Consider the following 25,986-nt stretch of genomic DNA (forward strand, 5'->3'; position numbering starts at 1 on the left):
CTGCAAGAAGGAAGCTACAGCGTTTACGAGAGCCTTCACAGGTCACGTTAAACTCTCTTCTGGAGCTTTGCAACTTTGGGAGTTAGGTGGCAGGACAGCACATTGTGTTTCTTTTCAAAATGGATTAATTCAGATGCCATGCCTTAAAAAGACAATGTAAAATGTTGGTTCATGTTGAAGTGTGAATTTCATTAAATGCATTTGTGTGGAAGACTCAGTTTCCATGCATGAGATGTCATTTAGATTCTGTGCTTTTCCGCTGTTGAGAATCTCAGAGTTCTTTTGTGGGGTAGGAGTGGGAATCATCTGTTTTCTTTTGTCTGATTTCCTTCTAATACCAAATGCTTGCCTGAAAAACAAATCTTCCTTGAAAAGCTGTAGTCTGCTTTCTAAATAAATTTCAGTGGTTTTCTAAGAAGTATTTTTCAGGGCTTTTTCTTCTGTGAAGACTGGCAAAATATTTGCACATTCTGTGCATGGTGCAAACACAGTCATCTTCTTAGGGATTGTTCATATATAGGATTCTCAAAGTACTTCTGATCCTCTTTCAGGTGTGAAATGTTTAGAATAAAGTAATTTATTATATAATAATTCTGGTTAACCAGGCATGATTTGAGATTTTCACAGTCTGCAAGAAATTAAGTATTCATTAACATTTAAAGCCATTAGATGACACAGTTGAGCAATAAATGATTAATTTAGTCCCTGTTTAAGTAAATGTGCATTGAAGTTTCTGAGTAGAAGATAAGTGGTGGCTGTCTTTGTTTTCAATTATTTTCCTCATTCTTGCTTTATTTATTATGTGCACTTCATTGAGTTGTCTTTCTCTCTCTTTTCCTAAAACAGAAGAAGAAGAAGTGGAAAATTTTGATGTTTCCAGTCTGCCCGAAGAAGTGCTGCAGAACATAGAGGCTGACAGTTACTGGTGCATGAGCAAGTTGCTTGATGGCATTCAGGTAAATTGATTTTTCCAGTCTGTAAGTAGTGGAGTTAACTGATTAATGTCATGGTTGTGAACTACTTTAAGGCTGAAAAAGAGTATGTCTATAAAAAACAGGGGAGAAGTCGATTTTCCCATTGGAGAAATCCACTGCTAGTTTGGCATAGAAAGGAAAGAAAGGAAAACAGAAAAAAAAAACCTGTGCAACTTCTCTTGGTCAAAATGTCTTCATGTTTCATTGTGGTGTGATGTTCTAGAGCAGAATTGAAACCTCTGGTTCTAGAGGCATGTTTTGCAACTGTCACCAAGCATGTAGAATGGTTGCTCAGGATCTCACTGAGGTGGTGAAAAACTGGCTTATTTATTAATTTTTAAGTCAATAATATAGCAACCTAAAAGTGATTTCTGTCTTAATAGTTCCTGAAGTTATCTTCATATTTTTAAAATACACATTTAAAACCTGAGACTTATGCTACTTCACTGAATGTTTGAATTTTTTCTATGTGGAAAAACTATGAATTAAGGCACAATTTTCTGTTACATGCAGCAAGTTGGAGTCTAATAATGGTAAATTTTTGTGTAAATTTTCATGGGCTTATAAGTTTATGAAGATGAGAAGTTTCTACAACATTCTTTCCTATGACTTATATTTTAATATGAATGTTTCATTGGCTAAGGCACATTGTGAATTGGAACTTGCAACAGAGTTCATTTTTGACAAAACTGTTATAAAATTGAGTCAACAATAGAAGGCTTAAACTTTTTTGAAGGTTTTTTAAAGTGTATTTCTCCTGGTTAAAGGTCAAATCAAGCTCAATATTCTGTGTAGCATTTTTTTGAAATGCATAGTCATTTTCTCATGTCAATTCCTGTAACAAATACTGGTTTGCTTATTTCAATCTCTCAGAATTCCTAAATTTTAAAGTACTTGACCACATAGCAAAAATATGTGAAAAATTATAAAGAAAAAAAGTGAGAACTTGAAATCTACTGGAAAGGAAGAAACCCAGGTAAAGAAATGCAAACCCTCCAACTGTTTTACCTACTTCTGGAACATCATTGTCACTGGCCTGTTGCTCTATTTTTTTTCTAGGAAAGGAAGTTCACAGATTAGGTGATTTCTCCTTAAAACTGTTTTCATGCAAAACCATCAGGCACTGAGAAGCAAAATATGGAAACTAATTGCAATGGAATTAAATTGCATCAATGAAAATTTAAGCTGTTGTATAAATGGAATGGTGTTGGATGTATTCAAGGATGCACTCATCTATCAAAAGCAGGCTTGAAAGATTATGCTAGTGGTGTGACTAATGATGCTACAGTTAATTCAGTGCAACTGCAGTGCTGCTGAAATAAAGGTGTTTCTTGCTTTTCTTTTTCCATTCTCCTGTTTTCTTTCCTTTCTGTGATGATACCAGTTTACTTAACAGATAAAACAGCCATGTAGGTCCAGGTTGAGTTGGTTGGAAGAACTAACCCTGTAGAGAAGGATGTGGGATACTGGTGGACATGACCGGCAATGTGCACTTGCAGCCCAGAAAGCCATTTGGGTCCTGGGCTGCATGGAAAGCAGGTGGGCAGCAAGGTGAGGGAGGGGATTCTGCCCTTCTGCTCTGTTCTTGTGAGACCCCACCTGGGGTGCTGAAGCTGTTTCAGGGATCCCCAGCACAGGACAGACATGGACCTGTTGAAGTGGGTGCAGAGGATCAGAGGGCTGGAGCCTCTCTCCTATGAGGAAAGGCTGACAAGGTTGGGGTTGTTCAACCTGGAGAAGAGAAGGCTCTGGGGAGACATTACTGGAACCTTTCTGTACTTAAAGGTGGCTTTTAAGAAAGCTGGAGAAAACCTTTTTGCCAGGGCCTGTAGAGATAGGACAAGGGGCAACATTTCAAACTGAGAGTAGATTTAGATTGGACATAAGGAGTACATTTTCTATGATGAGAGAGCCCAAAGAAGTTGTGGATGTCCTCTTCCTGGACGTGTTCAAGGTCAGGACTGATGTGGCTTTAAACAGCCTGATATAGCTGAAGCTGTTCCTGCCCATGACAGGAGGTTTGGACTGAGTGAACTTTAAAGATTCTCAGTGGTTCACTGTATGATGCTGTAGTTCTAGCTTGCATTCTGGATGCACAATTATTTTTGTCTGAAAATATGACATAAGAGACTCCTGTATGTGATGGTTTTGTCTGAAGTGTCTGAATAAACTGTACAGGGATTTTAGAAGAGAGGAATGTGACATGTGGTAATAACTGCAATCAAAGAATCTCTGCAGAATATTGCCATTAATTTATTCATCAATATAAGCTTCCATTTCATGTTGCCCTACCATATTGGATAAATTTAAAGAGTGCACTTTGATAACAGTTAGGGTCATCTTGTGAAATTTTTGGCTAATATGAACTAGATACATTTTTTTGTGTGTTTTGTCCTTTCAGTGCAGAAGTGTGTAATGGAAGAATGATTGTATGATTGTATTTGTACCCCTTTATTATTCTTAACAGAAAACTCATTTATTTTTCCAATCCATCCAGACAGTCTCATTTTCTTGATTCCAGAATTGTCAAAGGTGTTATTAAGACATATGTATTTCTTGCTTGAGTTTTACCACGTGTAGTATCTATTATTTCTTCATTCCTCACTCATCCACCCTCCCTTATGTATCTAACGTGACTGTGTATTTTTAATATAAGAATACATCTTTGAACCACAGAGATGTGTAGAATAAAGAACAGAGTTGGCACTGGGCAGCAAGACAGTCACTTCCTGACATGCATACAGTTCTTAGCTGAGAGAAGAAATAAAAAAATTGTTCAAATCATCTGCCACTTTAGCAGGTTCCTTCATGCTGTTTTTTTATCGTCTGAAGGTTCCTATTGTAAGTATGTTTTTAGCTCCAGCTAGAGTTTTGCAGAACTTTTCCAGTAGTTAATGTTTGATCTTGCATGATAGTTTAAACTATTTTTTCTTCTTAGATTACTTTGCATCTTCTTTTTCTCTTGGTTGTCTCCAAGTTTAGGCTTCTAAGTGACTGTGCATGTGTCATATCACAGTTCGATTAAAATTTATAAAATTGATCTAACAAATACTAGGGCCTTTTTTGATATAACTTTATCTCTCTAAAATGTCATTTAATCTTGGAATCTATAGCTGTCTTATAGCAGTCAATTTTGGATGATGATGTATGTAATGGTTTTCCTTTTCAGTGCTTCATGAGTGCTCTAAATTTTTTCTTTCATTTTTGTCCCAGAAAGACTATGCCTCACTGCAATTGCTTCTTATTTATTTCAAGAAAACAAATGAGAGCTTCTGAAATCATAAGAACATATGATAATTCTGCTCAATGTATGGCCAGGTCTGAGGTCAGATTGAGTTTTTTCAAAGCTTTGTCCAGTTGGATCGTGAACCCTCCAAGGACAGAGACTTCACAGTCTCTGGGGGTTAATCTAATCCAGTGCTTCCTCGTCCTTATGTTGAAGTTTCTTCCCAACAGCCAGCTAGAACGTTTTTTGTTTATGCTACTTGTCTCTTCTCTTCCCACTATGCACCACTATTAAAAATGGAGATTTCTCATCATGATAGCATTGGTTTTATCAGGCTGTGATTAGGTGCTCTGGAGCTTTCTTTTCTTCAGGCTGAACAAGCCCAGTTTCCCCAGCCTCTCAAAGAGCATGTGCACCTCTGAGCATCTTGGTGACCTTTTGCTCTTGATTCAGTTTATTCACATTTTTCTTGTATCAGGGTCCCTAAAACTGGATGTGGTATTTTAGATGTGGTCTTGAAATACAATAAATTATTTTTAAACATTTTAAGGGAGATCTACACAGTAAAGATTGAACTCTGGAACTGTTTGGTCAGAGAGGTTGTAGAATCCTAATCCTGGAAGTTCAAAACCAGAGTCCATATGGCCTTGAGCGGCTTGCTCCAGGTGACTTGGCTTTGGGCAGTGCTTGGGCTCAGAGGTCTCTGCCAACCTCTGTGATTTCACAATGAGTGCTGAGGGGGGGTAATCACTTCCCTCCATCTACTGGGCCAGGAGGCTGTTGGCTGGCTTTGCTGCCAGGGCTTACTAGTGACTCAGTCTGAGGTTTCTGTCTGCTGAGATTTCAGGTCCTTTTCCACAGAATTCGTCTCCAGCTTGTATTCTTACAAGATGTTCTGATTTTTTATGCTGATTTATAAAAACCTGCTTCTGAGGCTGTGTGTGGCCATATGCAAAATACATCTCCACTGTGTGTGATAAAGCTGGTTGTCTTTAAAAGACTTCTAAACTGTAGATGATGCATGAGCATTTTTGTATTTTCCTCTGTATCTGTTCATATGGGAAAACTAGAATTATCCCATGAGAATTTTTTCCATGTAATTAAGTAGACATTCCCATATATCCAGATTATTAACTTTTTTTTATTACTAAATCGTCCTTTATAACACTTTCCTCAATAAAGTCTCATTAACATTCAAGTAAAAAGTTCACATTGATCTGTGCCACCTGAAAATGTAATGTTCATGTATAAAATAGAGTATAACTTTTCATTTTAAGTTCAAGTATACTGGTAATAAAATAACCAAAGGGGAAATACGTGCATTGCATAATGATTTAACCAGATGTATTAAAAATGGCACAGAAATATTAATATAATTATTTGTCAGGGCCTGGTAATTTTTAGAATAAAAGTGAGATAATTCATATCCAGGGACTGGAGTGTGCTGAGGTACATATTAGCTATTCCTATGGCTGATAAAATAGAAAGATTTATGACCTTCAAAGGGAATGAGTTATGGAAAGTTGTTGCTAAGATATGCCTGAAGTCTGGATTATGGATGGATGGATGGGTGGATGGATGGAAGGCTGCTTGGAAAGCCTTTCAGAGGTCTGCTGGATCCAATAAGTAACATGAACATGCATTTCAAATGTTGAGAAGTACGTGCAGAAATAACTCTTCTCAAAACTCTTCACAGGACCTTCCTGAGGTTTATTTTAAAGGAAAAATAGGTCAAATATAGCTTTCTTTGTACCTTTTTATTAAACTCCTACAAGACAAGTTTCTTGGTTATGTCTGCAATTCATTTGGGGGGTTAGTTTATGTGTGTATGAGTTTTTTAGCCAAGATAAAAAGATAAAAGGAGTATGTACTTTAAGTGTCTGCATCTATTTGTTACCTGTCTCTTGTCGTGGGAACCCTCTGTCTGCTGCATATGTGCTTTTATGCAAGGGTCAGCTTTCTGTATCAGGCTGCAGGGTCTACCTGTGCAAATGCAGTGACAGATTGTCTAGGATTTCTAGGCATGCATCTGCCCTGCACTTCTGGTAAACTTAGCTAAATTGAGAAAATACTCTTTCTTCCTGCCTCCTTCCTGAACACAGCATGGCAAATCTGGTGTGTACAGGGAAAATGGGATATAACTATCTGAGAGGCAGTCTAAAGAGTCTCCACTAGCATTGTATAGCTGATACTGAAAGACAGTACTGCAGTCATGCTCCAGTTTCTGTGTAAGCAGATCCTAATGCCAGTCAGAAATGGATGCTTTACAAATGTGGAAGCCCTGTCAGGGATTGTCTGAAATTCTGGCAGCAGTTATTCCTGTATGTTATTCTCTTCAGTGTTTCAACTGCATGTTCACACTGTGTGTCTGTCCCTCACTCTGTGAGTTAGAACTTCTGTATGGTAATAACTGTTTACTAATTTCCAGAAATCCAGGTTGTTCATTATGTCTTGTCCAGGTTGGATCCTGAGAATGGGATAGGACATAGTGGGTTTTTTTTCTTGAAGGTATGACTATTCCAGGGAAAAGCAATGGTTTGTTTGCTAAGAATTGTGCTCTAAAATACTAAAATAACAGATTTTTGAGAAGTCATAAACATGAGAAATTTAATGAGAAATAGGTTCTGCAATTAGAGCGGGCAGTTGTGCCCACTCAGGGTTCTAGAATGGCTTTTCTTCTAATGAGAAATGGACAACTTCACCATTTTTAGTAATCACTTATCAAATGATACTCCTAAATGGTATTTTTCTTACTTTATCTGCATGTCATATATGAGACTGAAATCTTCTGGAACATAAGCCTGCCCACAATAGGTAATTCTATCCAGAATCCTTTCTGTCTTTATGCTCAGATGTCTGATTTATGTGTCTTAATAATGTGTTGGAGGAAATACTGTTTTATGGTATTTTAAACTTTTATTAAAGGACAAGAAAACTCAAGAGCGGGAGTTCAGAAATTTTTCTTAATTTTACCTACCTTTCTCAATTCAAGATATTCTAGTAGCTTGCTTGGTCACTGGAGGACTTACATTCCTCCCCATCAGTTTGAGAAGATTGAATGCATCACTAGGGTACTGTGCATGGATGCCTAGTAAAAATTTCAGAGTCAATTGCAAAGTCTGCTCTGTTTAATGTATATCTGTGTTTTCCTCCTATTATGGACTCTGGTAATGAGTAAACAAGAAAGCCAATACTCAAAACTGCTTTGGTATTGGGTGGAATGGAATAGAGTAGGTAGGACATTAGATTTTGGAAATGATTTCAAGGGGATTCAGGAGAGCACAGACAATTAGCCATGTACATCAGAGAAGTTTGGAGAAAGTGTAAAATAAGCAGAATTAATGCTTAAAAGATAAAACCCTGTATTATTTAATATTTTCTGTACCTCCTGTAAAGCAGAACAAATCTGGCAGCTTTTGGAAGGAATCAGTGAACCTGTGAAGAACGTTATGGTTAAATTTTATTTCCAAAGTGCATTTTGAAAAAGTCCTTTTACTAGAAGTTCATAAAAAAGCTAAGCACCCGTGGTAGAAGCATTGGCTGTTAGCACATAGCGGGGAGAAGGGTTTATATAAGTAGTCCTTGAGAGGAAACATCACTTTGCTACTTTTAAAATGAGCTTGTTCTCAGTATGCTCTATGCTGTTCTAATCTCTTTTGTCTGTCCCATTTTAAAAAGATGGCTTGAAAGTTAAAAAAATGATAAGGAAACAAGATAAGTGTGATCAAAAGTATGGAACAGTTTCCAAATGATGGATTATGTATGGATTTGGCTAAGGGAGGAATGTAATATAAGTTTCTGAAATGATGAGGTGCATGAAGAAGGTGAAGAGGAAGTAGTTGCTTTCCATCTCGTCTGATGCAAGATCTAGCATCTTGTAATTCTACTGAGTGATATTGTTAGAAAAAAAGAGTGGTTGAGTAACTAAGCTGCTGGGCTACTTGTCAAAGAATGAAAAGCATTTTGCATGGGTTTAGAACCTGAACAATTTGAACTTTTGTTGAAGAAGAAATCTTCAAACAACTTTAATTATGAAGATACCACCCTGAGTTAGGGAAGTCTCCGCGCTGCAAACTGGAAACTGAAAGAATGCTGCAAGTGCATCACTGAGCTTATTGTGCTCCTACCATCCCCTATAGTCATTTGCTGTTGACTTCTCTTAAAAGGGAAAAGCCAAGGTGGTTCATTTGCTTGGCCCGGTTAGCCAATTTTAACTTTGTAACAATAAACTTCGGTACTTCAAGTAATAGAAAATTGAGGGCAGCAGTAGGATTTATCCTGAGAGCTGTAGTTTTTGTTAAGGATGGGTGTCTTCAGAAGCTTTTAAGGAGACTGTGTCCCTTTGGAGACCAATAGTAGTTTTCCAGCCTGTCACTGAGAGTAAAATTTTCAGGAAGACAACAAATCTATTTGTAATCAATACATGTAATATACTGTGCCATCAGTATGCTTCAGCATAAAAGTATTTATCCTCTACCTAAAATTTGCAGCATCAGCTTTTGGGATTGTACATGTTTGTATTTATGATTTCTATCTCTTATCCAGATTTGAACTGTTGTCTGGCCTATGCTGTAATCCAAAAATATACCCTGAATACTTTTGTCATTGCTACTTTCTGTAATTTATGATTCATCCACTTGTATAAAACTGAGGTTTGATTACACAGACCACTAGAAGGTTGGATCTGTGGTTCTGGTTCTATGGATACTATTCTAACATGAGAATCAGTACCTATATTTGAATAAGCTGTTGCTTTTTTTTTTTTTTTTGTCCTATTATGTAGGAATAAGTAAGATACTGTTTTGCATGTAAAAAATTTTGGGCTGCCATTTTACATTTTCAAAAGTCAGGCTTAACAATTACAATGGTTGACAGACCTTTTCTTCTAAAGGAAGTGTGTTGAAGAATTATGGAACATGCTATGGACTGTGCTAACAGCATAGTCCAGCACACTCCTGTGTTTGTTCTTGTGCATGCACACTCTCTCTATCCTAAACTGTATTCAGGAGTGAATTTACATTATAATCTCTATCTTCAAGAAACATTTTGGGTAAACTGTGCTTCCATTGATAGTGTTAATATACATGGTGACTATCATTATCTAGTGTCATGCTTCCCTCCCTCCTGCCCCCATCTTTTTGCATAACTTTGAGAACAAGATAAACCAAGATTTTTAATAGGGGTTTGCTTAGAGAATTCAGAAATATGTGAATGAGTAAAAAAGAATTCAGGAGATCGCTTTGTGACATAATGAGGATAAGAAAACTGTTTTCTTTCAGTTGTTATTTGTTCATGTGACACTATACTTGAACATACTAAATTGATGCATAGGAATTCTTAAATATGCATCAGTAGAGAAAGTAGACATTCAAGTCTGTATGTCCATATGATGTATATGGATTGCTTAGTGTATCCTCTATATTTAAAAGCTCTGATCTGATTGATAAAACCTTGTTAAAATGAGCAAACCACACATGAACACATTGTGTCAAAAGTTTCCATTTGCTTCTGTGAATGTTTCTGATATTTTCTTCGGTACATTGTTGGTGAACAGTTTGTATGACCTGAAAAGATGAGAAGCATTGTGCCTCTGCTTGGCTGCAGTCATTATGTCAAATTATTGACTGTTTTTTCTTTTAGTTTGGCTGGCTCTGTTTCTCCTTCATGATGACATGAAAGATTGTTTTCCATTCCTCTTCAGCTTGCTGCTTCTTCTCTTAAAATTATCCCATCATCACCTGTTTAAAGAAAAAGATGGGGTATTTTCTTCAGCTAGTGCCTGCAAAGTCTCTCTTTCTATCTCTCTGTGTCCCTCTCTCTCCCCCTGTCTCTGGGAGGACAGTCCCAGTTAAATTTGTTATGAGCATTTTTCCAAGTTTTTTCCGTTTAGAATTTCTCTACCCTTAAAAAAAGTAAGGAATTACTTAATACTTTTTTTAATGTTTAGTGAAGTCTATAATTCTAGTATTTTATTTTACATTATAACAACTGGGTTTTGAGAAATCCTGCCAGACCTAGTTGTAGTTGCAGGGAAGTGGGGTGGTTATACCAGCTTCTACAGGATAAGTACAGACTACTAACACAAAGGTTTGAAGCTGAAACAAGTTTTGATCTCTTGTGACAGTATGAAGTCCTAACCTTCTCTATTGTAAGTTGGAACTAATTATGTGTCAGTCTAAACTAGATGTTTTTAACCATTCAGTTGTGAAGCAGGTTAGCAGAGTTCACTGAAAGTGTGTTGGAAGCTATCTGAGCAGAACGTCAAGGAATTTAGGTATTGCACACCAGTGCATGAATTTTTATGTTTATCATGGATTCTGGTGTGTACCCATGCATACTTTGTAATATGTGAATGCTTACTGGAAAGTGTCAAGAACAATGTTTAGAAAGAAGAGATATTTTATGTGAACTCCTTGTTTTCATCCTGAAAATTTTTGTTGTATTTCCTCATTTGAAACTTTGACCATTGATATGAGCAAAAGACAAACTCTGAAATAGTCCCAATTGAGAAAAGCATTGTCTTGGCTCAACAGCCCTGGGCAATAATTCATGAATTTTATGAGTTTGGCATGTTTTTTCTTTTCTGTTTTACTATTTTTCCTTCACCTATAAGCACAAAAGAAGCAAGAATAGTGGGTAACAGAATACCTTTTATGTTTACAAAGTCCTTCTCACAGTTTCATAAACTCCAGAAAGTCAACTACAAGTGTCATAGGAGGGGTATGTACAACACAGTTTAATTAGAAGAGGGGACTGGGAAAGCCAATAAAGATCTTTCCAGTCTAGGTGAGTCAGCATAAGTAGAAGAGTGACCCCCAGCTGTGTTCATTTGCAGCCAAAATAATGAACAGAAAAATAAATAGACGAAAGATCAAACGTAGTGAAAAGCAAATTTATCTGTTTTCAAATCAAGATGGCAGTTTTGGGTTGCATTTCCAGGTGTGTATGGAGTAAATTAGGCTTTGAGAAAGAAAGTAGTTTCAGATTCATAGATCACAGTCAAGAGTTGCACTACCTGGGGAGAGACTAATGATCGAAGCACTGGTGTTTTAACTCTGTGTTGATTTTCATTGTTAAATACAGGAACATTCTTTTACAGGGGATCTGTTACAGAGGAAATAATTAAATACCATGTTATTTATAATAATATATACCAAATAAATGTTGCTGTACTTTGAGTGCAGTACTACTTCTAGAAACACCAGTTAACTTTGTTCAAATAAGCATTTTGGGGGAAAAAAAAGCGAATGTGGTTTTTGTTTTAGGAGCACGTTCTGTAAAGAAAACGATTATGATTTCCTAAAGATGCTGTATCCTGGATATTATCCATGACTAATACAGGTGTGTGCCAGACTTGTATAAAAGGCAGTGTACCAGTGCATGGGAGAGTTTCTTTCTCCCTGAAGTGAGATTATAATAGATCTGAATTCTGTGCGAGTCTTTCCATTCTTTCAGTTTTGGTGCTTTATTGCACTACAAGGATGTTCATGTTCTTTTTGAGAATTAATGTCAAAAAGGTGAAATTGTTGCCTATTTTACTTGGTGATTCCTGTGGAAAATTAAAAAATTCAGAGAATTATTTTTGCTTCCTCATCCATACTGTTTTGGTTTATATGTTGAGTTCTAATATTAATTACTGTGAAAGGGCTACTGCTACACCAGTAGAAAATTTTGCTATAAATTTTAAAATAGCTACTACTGTGGTCAGGTACAAGTGATCAGAGCATACAGTAGACTTTTTGATACTGTAAATTACTTGTTGGCTGATGTACTTACAGAATTATTAGTGTATCATTTTGCCTTGTGAACTTTTAGGCTTCACACTTTATAGCAGTTTTACAGAATCTGAAGATTAAATTGCCATTCAGTTTCATAAGTCAAATAACACCTAAAAAAGCTCCATGTGAATATAGTCAAAAGGGTCAATAAGACTTTTTTTGTTTCTAATAGAAAACCATATCAGAATACATAAAAACGAATAATAATCATCTCTAAGACCCAGTAGAAATTTGAAATAAAGACAAGAAAAATTAATATTTCAGTGTAAGTGAAAAAAATTTTAGGGTAATTTTTGGGATTACTCAGCTCCAATTGATAAAGGAACTACTCAAACAGTAGCAGTCGAGGCAAAACATTTTTTACCCTTCTTTTCTGTGTATGTGGTGGTTACACAAAAAAAATCCTACATAGCAACTTTGTTTTAAAATATGTACGTGTAATTTTCTTTTCTTGAATCTTTCAAGAACCACAGGAAGACAACTGCAACAAAATGAGCTGAATGGAGGGATTGTCAATTAAATATTCAGAAAGATTGCTGTATATTTAAATAATTTCATTATTTTAATAGATTGATCACTTTGTTTCAAGCAGAGATATCTTTTTTGCTCTCATTATTTAAAACTCAAGTCTATATTATAGAGCTGCAATCTGCAAATTAAAAATCCATTTAGAGTTAATCCATTCAAAGAAATATATGCAAATATAATGCCTTTTTATCTACATAGCTTGTGTATTAGATTTTGATTTATGATATTAACTGTAATCTTGGGTTCAGAACAGTTATGAGTACATTAAAACAGACTTTTGATTTCTTATGCTACTTGAAGTTATCTCTCTGCAATTCTAAAGATCACATTCTTTCCCTGTCTCTGATTATAGGCTAAACTTCCATATTTCCTACATTATTTGTAGAATTGTAAATTTATGAGAAAAAAATCACCTTAAAAATCTCTAGCATGGCGCATTTTGGCATGTAAGATGAGAGCCTTTTAAAGTTACTTGGATTTCTGCAATAAAGTAATTCCACTAGATTAGGAAGTAGAGAGCAATTGATGCAGGAATATCTATACAGAATATACTGTTAGAGGTGGGAACTCACAGGACTGTACAGTGTGATGATTTACTGTTTTACTGTAGAAGCAGACCTAGGAAATATAGATGCTAAACAGAAACACCATAAGAAAACAGAGAAAAATACATGAATTTAAGAAAAGAAACCTTTTTTTGCTTTTCTGCAACTAATATTTTTATGTGGTCTCCTTTTTAGGACAACTACACATTTGCACAGCCAGGAATTCAGAAGAAAGTGAAGATGTTGGAAGAACTTGTTAGTCGGATTGATGGTAAGTCTCAAAGGCTAAACTAATTTCTAACTGATGTTACATTGAATGTGTTTAGTTAAAATGTTTGTGAGAAAAGCCAACATCACTGCAGTCGCCTGCAATGGTGTGGTAACATCTCCTTCCTCCGGTGAGGTGTCATCAGTAGTTTGTGGCACACTGGCCTTTGTGGATGACTGTTGTGTATCATTTAAAAGAAAGCCACTAGAGCATGAGCCTCTTTCATTACTTTTTATTAAGGCAATATAATCCAAATTCAATGGCAATTTCTTCACAGCAGAGTAATGACCACATACAAAAGGCAGCCAGTATTCATTTCCCATTAAGCCTCAATGGTTGTTGTAATGTGGGCAAGTCACAGTGGTTGTTTATGGTTGTCCTTCGGCACTTTGTTTTGTGCCTTTGTGCATCATTTTGCTATCTGGAATGCTGCATAATTTCTCTGTGGAATCCAATTAATTATGAACTCTGGAAATAACATCTTTAATTTTATAGATAAATTACAGTGTGTGCAGGGGTAATTTTAGATTATGCTTTCATGTTTTAGCAGCGCACTTTGAAATATTTTCTACCTTCATCCTTAAAATGATTCCTTTCATGAAATGCTGACTGTCATATAGCTAGAATAGAGTTTAATTAAATGAAATGCAAGAGATAATGCTTGCCCATTCTAAACATACTCTCTTGATAGTTTATTAAATTAATGAACAGAGTATTAACAAAATGCAGCCAAGGAGAACCAAGCATATATTTGCAACACTAGCCTGTCAGTGATGACTTAGAAAAACTATTTATTCTGTAGCTTAATATTTGATAATCTTCTTGGAAACATTAATTCCCTCTTTTTGTTACATATACTGTGAAGGTTCTGTTGTGCCAGTGCTGGCTGTAGGAGATTTTGTCTGCTTGTGTATACATCCTTAATATTTGATAATGGTCTTTGTGTTTTTCTAGAATATTAAAGTATTTTTAATGATCAAAAACCAAGGGCAGGAGAACAGTGTTTGTCTAATGTTACATTCTAAACTTAAATGTATGTAAAAATTTTTTTTGTAGGTATTTTTTTTTAATGCAAGTGAATATGAAAAATATAAGGGCATATTTCTGTATATAGGGTTGCTAAGTATTTCTATTAAAAATATAGGTAAATCAGTGTAATTTGTTACTTCAAAGATAATCTAACTTCTTGTAATGTGACTTTTTATATGTAATTTTAGTCTTGTGCCAATATTGATGCTTACATTTCAGAAACAAATGATTGTATAGTAAATGAAGTGTCTAATTAAAATTCCTATAAATAGACTTCCTTAACCTGGTCAATGAACATTTATATAAACAAATTGTTTAACCAAGTTTATAAAACTAAAAATAGCATTCTGATAGTCAACTTTATTGTTTGATTTAATAAAAATATTAAGTATAATACAATATATTATTGTTTAGTTTAAGGAAAAAAGACATGCTGAAGTCTTATTTGTACCTTCAGTGCTTTAGGGATATAATTAAATAATTTCTCACAGTTATTAGGTTTAGGAAGCATTATTTTTAAAGCTTCACACTTTAAAAGAACAAGTCAGTTGTAGGACATAGTTGTGTCATCTTATATGGTCCTTTGATCATCCTTTGTAACTGAGGGTAAAGTGTGGATTCCTGTTTTTTATCTAATATAAAATAAAGTTGTGAGGTCTTTATAATTTTTTTGGTAGTTCTCAGTAGATGTTATGAGTGTTTGCTAGTAAATATTGATGGAAATTTAGAACTGCTTAGGTTATATGGGGCCTCTAGAAGTCAGTGTTCCAAGCCTTTGCCCTTGCCTTGATCACTCTTTATCTAATGGGACAGGGCCAACTTAGATCAGGCTGTATGGAGTCTTGTCCTGTTGAGTTTTGAGTGATTCTGAGGATGGAGGTTCTGCAGCTTCTTTGGGTAAGAATATTGGAAGTTTGACTACTTCTGCTGACATTTTTTTAATATAAATAATTATTTTTTTAAATGGAGCTTATGTCTACCAGCTTTTATTTTGTCTCAGTATACCTCTGAGAAGAATTTGGCTCCATATTCTCTACATGCTCCCATTAGGCAGTTGCACCTATTCATAGACCTTTTTTAAGGTTGAGTAAACCGAGTTCTATCAGCCTCCTTTCCTGTGTGAAGTGCTCCAGCTTCCTCTGCCCCCACCCTGGGCTTGCTCATGTGTGCCAGTGGCACAGAATTTGAGGTAATGCTGCAGACATGGTTTCCCAAGTGGCGAATACAGAGAAAGAATCACTTCTCCTGACCTGTTGGCTTCTTTCTTGCTTCGAAAACCCAACATATATTTGGCCTTGCTTTCTGCAAGGACATTCTTGGGTACAGCCTGTTGTCCATGAGAATCCCCAAGTCCTTCTTGGCAGAGCTGCTCTCCATCAAGTTGTGCCCAGGCAGTGCTTGTTGAATGAGACTGTTCCATCCCAGAGAGAGGACACTTGCCTCTCCTGAACCTCAGGAGGTTCCTCTTAGCCATTCCTTCAGCCTGCCAAGGTTCATTCGAATAGTAGCCCTCACTTTCAACGTGTCAAGCACTCCTCCCCACCATTTGCAAACACAGAGTCTGCTCTGTGCTATCGTTAGTTTTTAACAAAGGTATTGGCCCCAGTGCTGACTTTGGAGGGATACCATTAGTAATTAGTGGTCAATTGGGCTTTGTATTGCTGATCACAACCTAATTTATAATGCAGGGGTACAGTTAAAAGTTTTGGATATTAAGGATACACATTTTTCAATATTCTTTGGGCTGTTTTTTTGTCTAGAAAACTGTCCAATCAGTTACTTTTTTTTGGAAGGAAAGCACACCAAAGTATGTGTAAGACTAAAATAAAGTTTTAGTTGCTAATTAGACAATGCTGGTTGTGTACTGCAGTACATTTTGGATACCTCAGCTAAGGGATCCTGAACTTGTTGGCTTTTTGGTGGAATCATGGCATAATTTGATTGAATATTGTGGTTTAGTCTTAATTTCCTTTTTGCTTTTGTCTTTTTATACTGGGTTTGCTATACTGCTAAAGGAAAATGTATGGTTGATATAAATTCAGTGGCTTTGCCTTTTATAAAAGCCTCTCATGATCCGTATTTGCTGTACTTATCCTAAGTACTCATTAAGGTTGCTGTGCAAGAAAATAATATTCCTGTTGGTACTGTGTCACATTATTTTCTCAATGCTGGGTAGCTGCATGGTTATCCTGGCATCCCGCAGTGGAAGGGAGAAGAAGAGAGATCCAACAGGCAGGCATTGTGCAGCAAGATTCCTTTATTTAATTATTTTACAACTCTTTTATAGACTTTTTTCATCATAGTCTTATTAGTCAAAGGATCAGCCACCCCCCTGCGGTGATTGGCTAAAATCCTAAAACATCCATTGTTAAAATATTTTTTACTGCACCATAAACAAAGCTCTACAAGGTTGCAGGTGTTCATAGTTTATAGAACTCTACAAACATCTTCCATGAGAGAGAAAAGTATTTCATGGGACTGGAAAGAAGCAAGAAAAATTCTTCCTAGCAGCAATATTTGTATCCACACACGGTGAAGTGAATCTTGATGTAGTAGGTAGCTGTGTGAGTGGTTGAAGCTTGTACTCCTTATTTGCTAATACTAATGGATTACCAGTATATGAAAGGTGATGCTTGTGCTTTGGAGAGTGCTAATGCATTATGTCAGTGACTCAAGCAACCTTCATCAACCCAGACATATGGATCACAACTCCCCTTAAAGTAACTGTCCTTGTGTGTACACTCCAGAACATTACAGAAGATTTCAAACAGCCAAAATACTCTCTTAATTTAATCATAATCTCATTTCGCTTAAACTCCAGAAAATAATTTTGATGAATTTTGTTTAATGGAATTTTTTTAGTTTGTTAATAGAATATTGTTATAGATGAGATGGAGTTTGAAGATAAAATATTATTCAATCTCATTAGTGTTCTTGTCATCATCATTCAGGTTTTTCTTGGAATTACACAAAAAAATTGAGAGGGAGGATCAATAATATGAGGAATCTCTTATAACTAATTATCTTTTCTGTTTCCTGTAATGACAGTAGAGCTTCTCTACTCTAAATCATGAACCATTTCTCATGGTTTGTAAAAGGTCATACTCATGTGACATGCTATCTTCCACTTTCGCTTCATTTAGGCTAGAAAGCAAAGAGACATGTTGTAGGAATGCCCAAATTAATTCAGGATTTGTGTTTCCAGAATTTATGGGTGCTTAGCACTTGGCTGGTTTCATGCTTGGAAGAGTCTAAACTTCTTCAATTTACTGTAAGACAACTGGTAATTACATGAGAGTTTGAGGTAGCCATTTGGAGAAGGCTTTTGTAGATAAAAGAAGTCTGGGGATTCCATAAACATTGATAAAAGATGTTAAAATCATGTAACATTCTGTCCAAATTAGCAATAAGGCAGTTCTAGGAAAAAAACCTTAGCCTATTGTAATGTTAAATATATTTTTTATATATGTTGGCTTCTTATTAGTATTACAGAAAATTATAAAGGCACTATTGACAACTCAGTATAAATATTCTGCAACTTGTGCGTGGATAAGTTTGAAAAGATTTTTTCTACATGTTTTCTAGAACAGCTCAGGCCAGGTTTTGCATTTGTGTTCTGCACAGTCTGATCTTATTTTCTCTTGTAGATAAAGAAATTCCATGTTATTACTGTTTCACATTTTTTCACCAAAAATCGCCAATTTTTTTTTAGAATTGGCCCTTGAATGTTAGTAACAAGAGATGGAAAAAGGCAGAAAATTATTAAAAATAATAATTAAAAAAGCCCTTACTATTGCTGTATATACTTTCCCCCTTCTCTTGAAAATGGAAGTGATGGAAGAATACCCAAGAATATAAAACGAGTGCTGCATTTTAACTTTCTCATAAGGAAGTTCATCTAGAATTTAGCTACATTTTTGAAAGATTCAGGAAAATTTCAGAATTTCTGCTGTTTCCATTGTGAATGCATCTTCTGATTGTTCTGGACAGTTACCCCAGCTATTCCTACATATGATGTTTTCATTGGGACAATTTCTAATTTATATTTATTTTAATGTAAAAAAAAACATTAAAATTTTTTTAAGAGGAAGGTATTTTTAGAGCAAAATTTAAGTTGTTATATTTAGATTGCTTCAAAGAATGACTTTTAATAAATACTGAGTAGTATTGTTGGGGGAAACACTTTTAGTTATTCCTAAGTGCAGTTAAAATGCTGTTTCACCTTTTAAAACCATGTTCTATTAATAATTTTAAAAGTCCTATTTTTCTTATTGCTGCCATGTTTTATATGTATTCTCATTCACATCAAATGACAAATTTGATAATGCCTTTTGTCTTAATGTTCTAAGCAAATTAGTCTTGACTCTACTAATCATACTTTATTTACTTGTTTCTCTTGGGTTACAAATATCTTGGTTGGCCAGTTATCTAAAGTTCTGTAGATAATGCCACAACTAAGGACTTGTAATAAAGTACTTTAGTGTTGTGGCCTTAAATTCATATTTTGCGTAGTTTTGCTACTCACATAATTTTTTAAAATATAACTCTCTTGTAAATAGTTATGTGTTGTATATAAATATGTGCAAATCAAGTTCTTCCTGAAATGTAGTCAGTTAAAACTTTTTCATTTTTATATGCATTTTTGTTTAACCACAGTGAAAGAGCTTATTTAATTGTACCATTCTGTGTACTTCTCATGCTTTGAAATATTTGCTGTAGATATGCCTGAAAGGTTGGTTGGTTAAGCTCTCAATATTTATGTATAATATGTTTTCTTGTTTAATTGGAGAAGTTTATAAAACATTGTTCATTAGAATAGGATTAGTACTGGTGGGATTATCCTTTCTAATGTCTGAGTTTATTTAAAAGCTGTGTGTTTTTTCTGGGCTGCTAAAGTTTAAAATGTCCACACTTCACTTGGGATTCTTACAGTTTCTTCTCTGAATGTTGTGTGGATGTTTTGCATTCAGCAGGAATCCCAGGAGATAAAGGTGCCTATTCCCATAGAACTGTCCAATGCTTCCAACACAAACGTTTCACAGTTCTGCTCAGAACTTAATTTCATATGACGAGTTAAGCCAAAAACTACTTAGAGATACCTAATGAGTATTTTTAATGCTTTCATAGTTTCTGAAGGACGTTCAGTTTCTCTGCCGATTGAACTTTTTAAACTGCAGAGAAAATGGTTTTGCTTTTTTCTTTAAGAAAATCTGACTCTCAAAAAGGCAAAATATCAACCAAGACTAATACATTTTCTTATTAATCTGTTTACTTTTGTTTAATAAAAACTCACAGAAGAAGTTATCTGTTCAATATATGTGATAGATATAGATTAATTAATTTGGTTTTTAATTTGAATCTTGGGTGTTCATACAATGAAGTGATAATGAAACTGTGCTAATAGATGACATTTGATCTATCTTTGTTACATATTCAACCACGCTAATGATTTTTTGTTTGATGGTTAAAGAATGCATAATTGTATGTGCAAAATTATGTTCATGTTTAATTATATTGTAAAACATTTTACTGACACCAATAACTTTGAATTAGGATTGTGTTGAAGTATCTGGAAAAAAGAGCTCTAATTGCAAGAGTTGCAAAACTGGTATACTCAGCCATGCGAAAGCATTTTGAATTGGAAATGGACATAGAATTTACTTAGACTTTACTGCTGCTATTGAGAATGAGTGATTAATAAGGACCTTGTTTCTTGGTCCATCTTTGTATGCCAGATTGGTGCTGAAGTGATTAAAAATCTTGTAAGCATTTAATAATTGTTTTAATTAATTTGCACTGTAAAGCTCTTTCACATTTTAATAAAGCTATTTTATTTAGCTCAATAGTAGTTATTTTATATCTGACTTTATGGTTGTAATTACTGTATTATACTTTAATCCACTTGTAAGTGCTGTTCACTGGGCATTATAATTAATTTATATATCTTTTAAATAATATTTTTTATGTTTTACTGTGGAGATTATATTTGTATGCTATTACAGAGTTCAGAGATCTTAGCAAAAGTTGAGACTGACTGTAAAATAATTTGTGAATTCCTGACTGCTGTAAGCACTTTAAGTTTTAAATAGCCAAAACTTACTAGTTTCATGGCAAATTAAAAAAAGAAAAAAGGGAAGAAAAAAGATGTTTCACATGATGGGGAATTTAAAAAGTGTCAGGCATAAACCCTTTTATGAATGCACACAGGTATGATTTAGAAGAACAGGTAGAGAAGTAGAGAAGTAGAAGTGTCTCATCAAACATATTTTTCTCTGTTGTTTGTTTTACTCAAAATATTAAGTTTGAGGTCTATCTGGAAACCAGGATTTTTTTTGAACTTTGAACTAGAAGGGTAGGTCTTTTTTGATTACTACTAAATGTTTTTCCTAGTATTTTTTTCCATTTGGTGTTACATACCACAGAGTTGTTACTTTCATTTGATTCCATGAGGCAACTAGGCCTTTCCTTCCCCCCTTCCCTCCTCTAGTATTTCTTCTTTTGCTTCTAGTATTTTCTTCTTTTGCTTTGGTAGCAGTGTCTTGGGCTTTTCAGTATTAGAGTATATATTTTGTGTATGATGAAGATGCTTCTCAGTCATAGCTGTGAGCTGTATGTTTAGTGAGCTAAATTCAAATAGACCATTATCTTTAAATTGTAGGCCATGAGAAGAATGTAACTGGTAATATTTCTGGGTTTCTGCCGGTCATATTTTCATTTTTAGGACTTTCAGTGCATTTTTAAAAATGCTTTTATTGTAATTTTTAACAGTGGACAATTTTAGCCAGTTATAAAAATAAACTAAATCTGGAACAAGATATAATCAGCATATAAACATTTTACTTGGATCTCTACTATTACTTGAAGTGGAACTATATGTATCATGATGAGATCTTGTCTTGAGGTGCACATCTTTAGAATGTCTTCTTCAGTCAGCAGGAACTTCTTTTGTAATTAATGTATATTAATAAAAGTTAATATACATAACTACTAATAACTCATTGCTAAGCTGTTGTCTTGACAGAATTACTTTTGTTCAGAATTTCACATTGGGGGTTTTAAGCCCTTATCTGCATCTGGCAGCATCTGGTGTTGAGATTTTACTTCAAACTCTTACCTTTGTGTCCCATAAACACCCTGGCTTTGAACAATGTAGAAATTATTCAGAAGGAGAGAGAATTAGCTTAAAAATTAGCTTTCAATGGATAGATTACTAAAAAAGAAGTCAGCCATTGACTGGTGACAAGGTTCTTTCTTTTGGACAGCAAGGTTCTGTATGTGGGAACTGTAACATAGGGGTGGAGTGCACCCTCAGTCAGTTTGCACCAAGTCAAGTGGGAGTGTTGATCTGCTGGAGGAAGACTCTGGACAGGGATCTGGACAGGCTGGATCAATGGGTCAAGGCCAGTTGTGTGAGGTTCAACAAGGCCAAATGCCAGGTCCTTCTCTTTGGCCACAACAACCCCAGACTGCCCTGCAGGGTGGGGCAGAATGGCTGAAACGGCATGGCAGAAAAGGGCGGGGGGGTGCTGGTCAACAGCTGGATGAACATCAGCCTGTGTGTGCCCAGGTGGCCAAGAAGGCCAATGTAATCCTGGCTCGTATCAGAAACAGTGTGGCCAGCAGGACCAGGGTAGTGATTGTCTGGCACTGGTGAGACGTTCAGCTCTGGGCCCTTCACAACAAGAAAGACATTGAGGTGCTGGAGTACATCCAGAGAAGGGCAGTGGAGCTGGTGAAGGGTCTGGAGCATAAGTTTGATGAGTAGTGGCTGAGGGAGCTGGGAGTGTTTAGCCTGGAAAAGAGGGCCGGGGAGACATTATTGTTTTCTACAACTGCCTGAAAGGAGGTTGTAGCCAGGTGGGAGTTGGTCAGTTCTCCCAAATAACAAGTGACAGGATGAGAGGAAATGACAAGAGGATGTTGTGTTAGGAGAAGTTTAGGTTGGAGATCAGGAAACATTTTTTCACCAGAATGATTATCAAGGACTGGAACAGGCTGCCCAGGGAAGTGGTTGAGTCACCATCGCTGGAGATATTTAAAAGATGTGTAGATGTGGCATTTAGGAACATGGTTTAGTGGTGGGCTTTAGTGTTAAGTTAATGGTTTAGTATCAAGATCTTACAGGTCTTTTCCAGCCTAAATGATTACATGATTCCACGGAAAACAGGACTGCTAGCGTGTTTCTACAGCATGTTTTCGTAGGTTAAAGATCGATGCACAAAAATCATTGTGCATGCAAATGGCAATGCCAATAAGCTCCTGTGGCAAAGATTGGCTCATTATTTTACTTTCTTTTTGCTTTGGTATCAGAGCAGTTAATCTTGCACTTTTTAAGAAAAATTGTGTGGCTTTTAATGAGAAATACTCACTTTGTTTTGTTGAACTAAAACGCCTCTTTATGACAGATTGTTAACTTATCTTCATTTCAGATAATTTTTAACACCTAGTGCTTTTTATAGTTACTATTTATATTTACTAATTTTATATTTATTTTATTTTTATATTATTTTATATATTTTTATTTTGTGACAAATGTAAAGTATTGAAAAAATAGAGTTAAAAGCAAAGTGCTCAGGGTATGAAATATGACTAAAAAATAAACTTTAAGTAATGGTCAAAATTTCAAAACTAGGTCAAACATCAGAAACGATTACTAGGATTGATAGGAATCTTTGAGTAAAGGTGAACACCAAAAGGCTAATGTTCTGAAGTGATGAATTGTACAGATGGATGTGGTGATACCATGCTGTGCCACAGTAATTTGGCAGTTCATGCATAATCTTACATTATTTTGCGATTCCTCTTAGCTTATGTGTAAACTTGCTTAGGGGCTTGTTCTAACAGCATCCTTCTGTCAGGACAACAGAGTCATGCTTTAGTACAGGTTGTTTCTGTCCTTAACTGTTTAGTTCATAATTCTGTAATCATATCGATTTTAATTTTGAAATCAGTGAAACAGCATGAGATGCTGACATTGAACGTGAAGACTAAATATGTGTATGGGCCCATCTAACATGAGAAGCATCTGTTTAAGGTGGCTGTGATCATTGAAAATAATGTACCAATAAGTGTATTTAATAAAAATATGAATAGTTATAAATGGCTTTTGTCTACAAGTTACCTATTTTTGACAGTATACTACTTTGGAATGTATCTCTATAATGTATTTTATTCTTTAATCAGAAGACTTCCTTCACCCAAACTTTATGTGTAGATTTATGTAAAGTGTTGGGAAACTTACCAAATATAATTCTTATTTCTTTTAAATTTTGATTAAAGCATTGATTTTTTAACTGTAAAATAATTTTGCTATCAGAAACTGCAGTAGAAGTAGTTTTTATAAAATACTTGAAGTCTTAAAGCTGACAGTAATTATGTATCTTCTTGTTCATTGCACATACATACTTATTTTCATTGAAATGGAAAATTTAGATTTAGATTATGCCGGTCCAAATTACCTTTATCAGCAAATTAGACTCTACTTACAATTACTTACAAAGTAGGAAGAATTAGCTTCTTTACTCACTGCATCTTCTATTCCAGTCTTGCATCAATTAGGTATAAAGTACAGAGTTTAGTAATCCATTTTTCAACTTGTTTAGGCTAGAAAGCAACTTTCAAGAAATTCATTATGCCCATTAACTACCATAGTTGAAATATCACAACTGGCACAATTTATTGTTCTTCATTACTTACTTTTAATGGCTACAAGCAACCAAATGAAAATTGTTTCTGCTGTGTGAAGAACAAAAATTTTGTGAGTTAGTAACTTTGCTTAGAAATAAAACTGACCTTTTTTTCTCATCCTGCTTGATGTACTAGATTATCAAATCATAGTAGTCTGCAATTTAGGTACCTAAATGTGACAGTCAAATAATAAATTTAACCTAGTATCTCACTTCAGTATATTTAACTTGCAGCTAAATTTTTCTAAAGCAAAGGCAGACACACAATAGTAGCTCAGCATTTGGCATGAATAAGTGATCTAATAATGGTGCAGTGGGCAGAGAACTGGCAGAGGACAAGGCTCAAAGGGTTGTAGTGAGTGAGGCTACATCTGGAAGGTGAACGTTCACCTGTGATGTCCTTCAAGGTTCAATTCTAAGGCCGACTCTGTTGAATATTTTTATCAGTGATCCGATGCAGGAGTTGAATGCACCATTACCAAGTCTGCAGATGATGCTATACCGGGAGGTACTGGTTACACTTGAGGGACAAGATGCCTTGCAGAGGGATCTTGTTAGATCAGAGCATTGGGCAGTCATCAGTGTTTTATTTAAGATTTGAAAATTTAACAAGAACAAATGACAAGTTCTGCGCCCATGATACAGTAATTCTGAGCACAGGTATAGACTGGGAGAAGAGTGGCTGGAGAACAGCCCTGAGGAAAGGGATCTGGTGTGTCCTGGCCAGGAGGGCAAATCCCATCCTGGGTGCATCAAACACAGCATTACCAGCTGGTCAAAAGAGTTGATTACCCCACTGTATTCAGTGTTGGTGCAGCATCACCTTGAGCACAGTGTGCAGTTCTGGGCCTCACAATTTAAGAATTTGTCTATATTTGTTTATATTGTGGAAGGGTATGACTTTAAGAGCATAGATACCAGGTCTGCTGAAGACTGCTTTAGCCACAGATAAATGGAGGCTGACAAGTGCTATGGAGAAATACCAGTGCTTAATACATTTTCATTGATATTTGTTTTCAGCTATCATTGGAGACAAGATGTGATAAGTGGACCTTTGGAGCAATGTGTTGTGATGTCTTATTTTTTTAAAAAAACCTTATTTGTAATTGTTTTTAAAACCTTCAAGATTTCTACTTCCAGCTTCCATATTGAAACAACTGTTTTATATTGGCTGACATTTTCATATAGCCAAAAAATACATCTTGAGGGGAAAAAAAAATGGAGCAGCTTCAGCCTTTATTATAATTTAGTTTCACTTAACTTCTGTTACCTTAATTTCTAGGTAACGTTTCCTGTAATAGTGCTGCCATACTCTTGGGATTATTCTTTTAATTAATTTAGTGGTTTAGTGTATTTTTAGATATTTATTAGATAGGTAAAGTTTTTAAGATGAGCATTTACTCATTGTTTTAGCTGATAATACATCTCCGTGAGTGTGGATGAAGGGGTGATCTGGGCAGCAAAAATCTCTAAAGAATATATTTGTATACGGAAAGACAGTAGGAATGTCTTATTTAGGCTTTAATAAAGACTTTTTGTCATAAATTTGTCCAAAATAAGACATTGGCATTTCTGCAGTATTTGTCACCCACACCATGCTAATACCATATCTGAGCCTGTTAACTAAAGCCTGTTAACAGAATGTCTGTGATTCTTTTTGGAGAAAATTCTGCTCAATATAGACAAGCCGTGTAATAGATTAGTTCTATTAGCTCTAGCAATAACCTTGCAAGTGACTATCACAGCTTTCAAATAGTATAATGTTCTACAATAAACACAGTGCATGTGGGCATGAGTGTAGAAACCATTGATTTGTACTGGTTTTATTTGCATTTATTTCTAATACTAAGAAATTATTTAAGCTGCAAATTAGTAAAGCTTTTTCAACCGTATTTCCTACACATTAGTCTCAATTTTTTTCTCAAATGAATGCAACCGTTATATGTCCTTTC

The 25,986-nt window shown here is 35.4% G+C and overlaps 1 protein-coding gene across 1 annotated transcript in view; it reads left to right on the forward strand.

The window, feature by feature from the left end:
• Positions 1 to 25,986, forward strand: part of TBC1D22A (TBC1 domain family member 22A) — a 141,928-nt gene that overhangs the window by 48,165 nt on the left and 67,777 nt on the right. The window contains exons 9-10 of the mRNA XM_068995461.1: positions 847 to 956; positions 13,247 to 13,322. Of these exons, the coding sequence (XP_068851562.1) occupies positions 847 to 956; positions 13,247 to 13,322 (186 nt within the window). The remainder of the gene's footprint in view (positions 1 to 846; positions 957 to 13,246; positions 13,323 to 25,986) is intronic.

This window comes from Aphelocoma coerulescens, chromosome 1A, assembly GCF_041296385.1.
Source record: "Aphelocoma coerulescens isolate FSJ_1873_10779 chromosome 1A, UR_Acoe_1.0, whole genome shotgun sequence".
In the NCBI taxonomy this organism is placed as follows: Eukaryota; Metazoa; Chordata; class Aves; order Passeriformes; family Corvidae; genus Aphelocoma; species Aphelocoma coerulescens.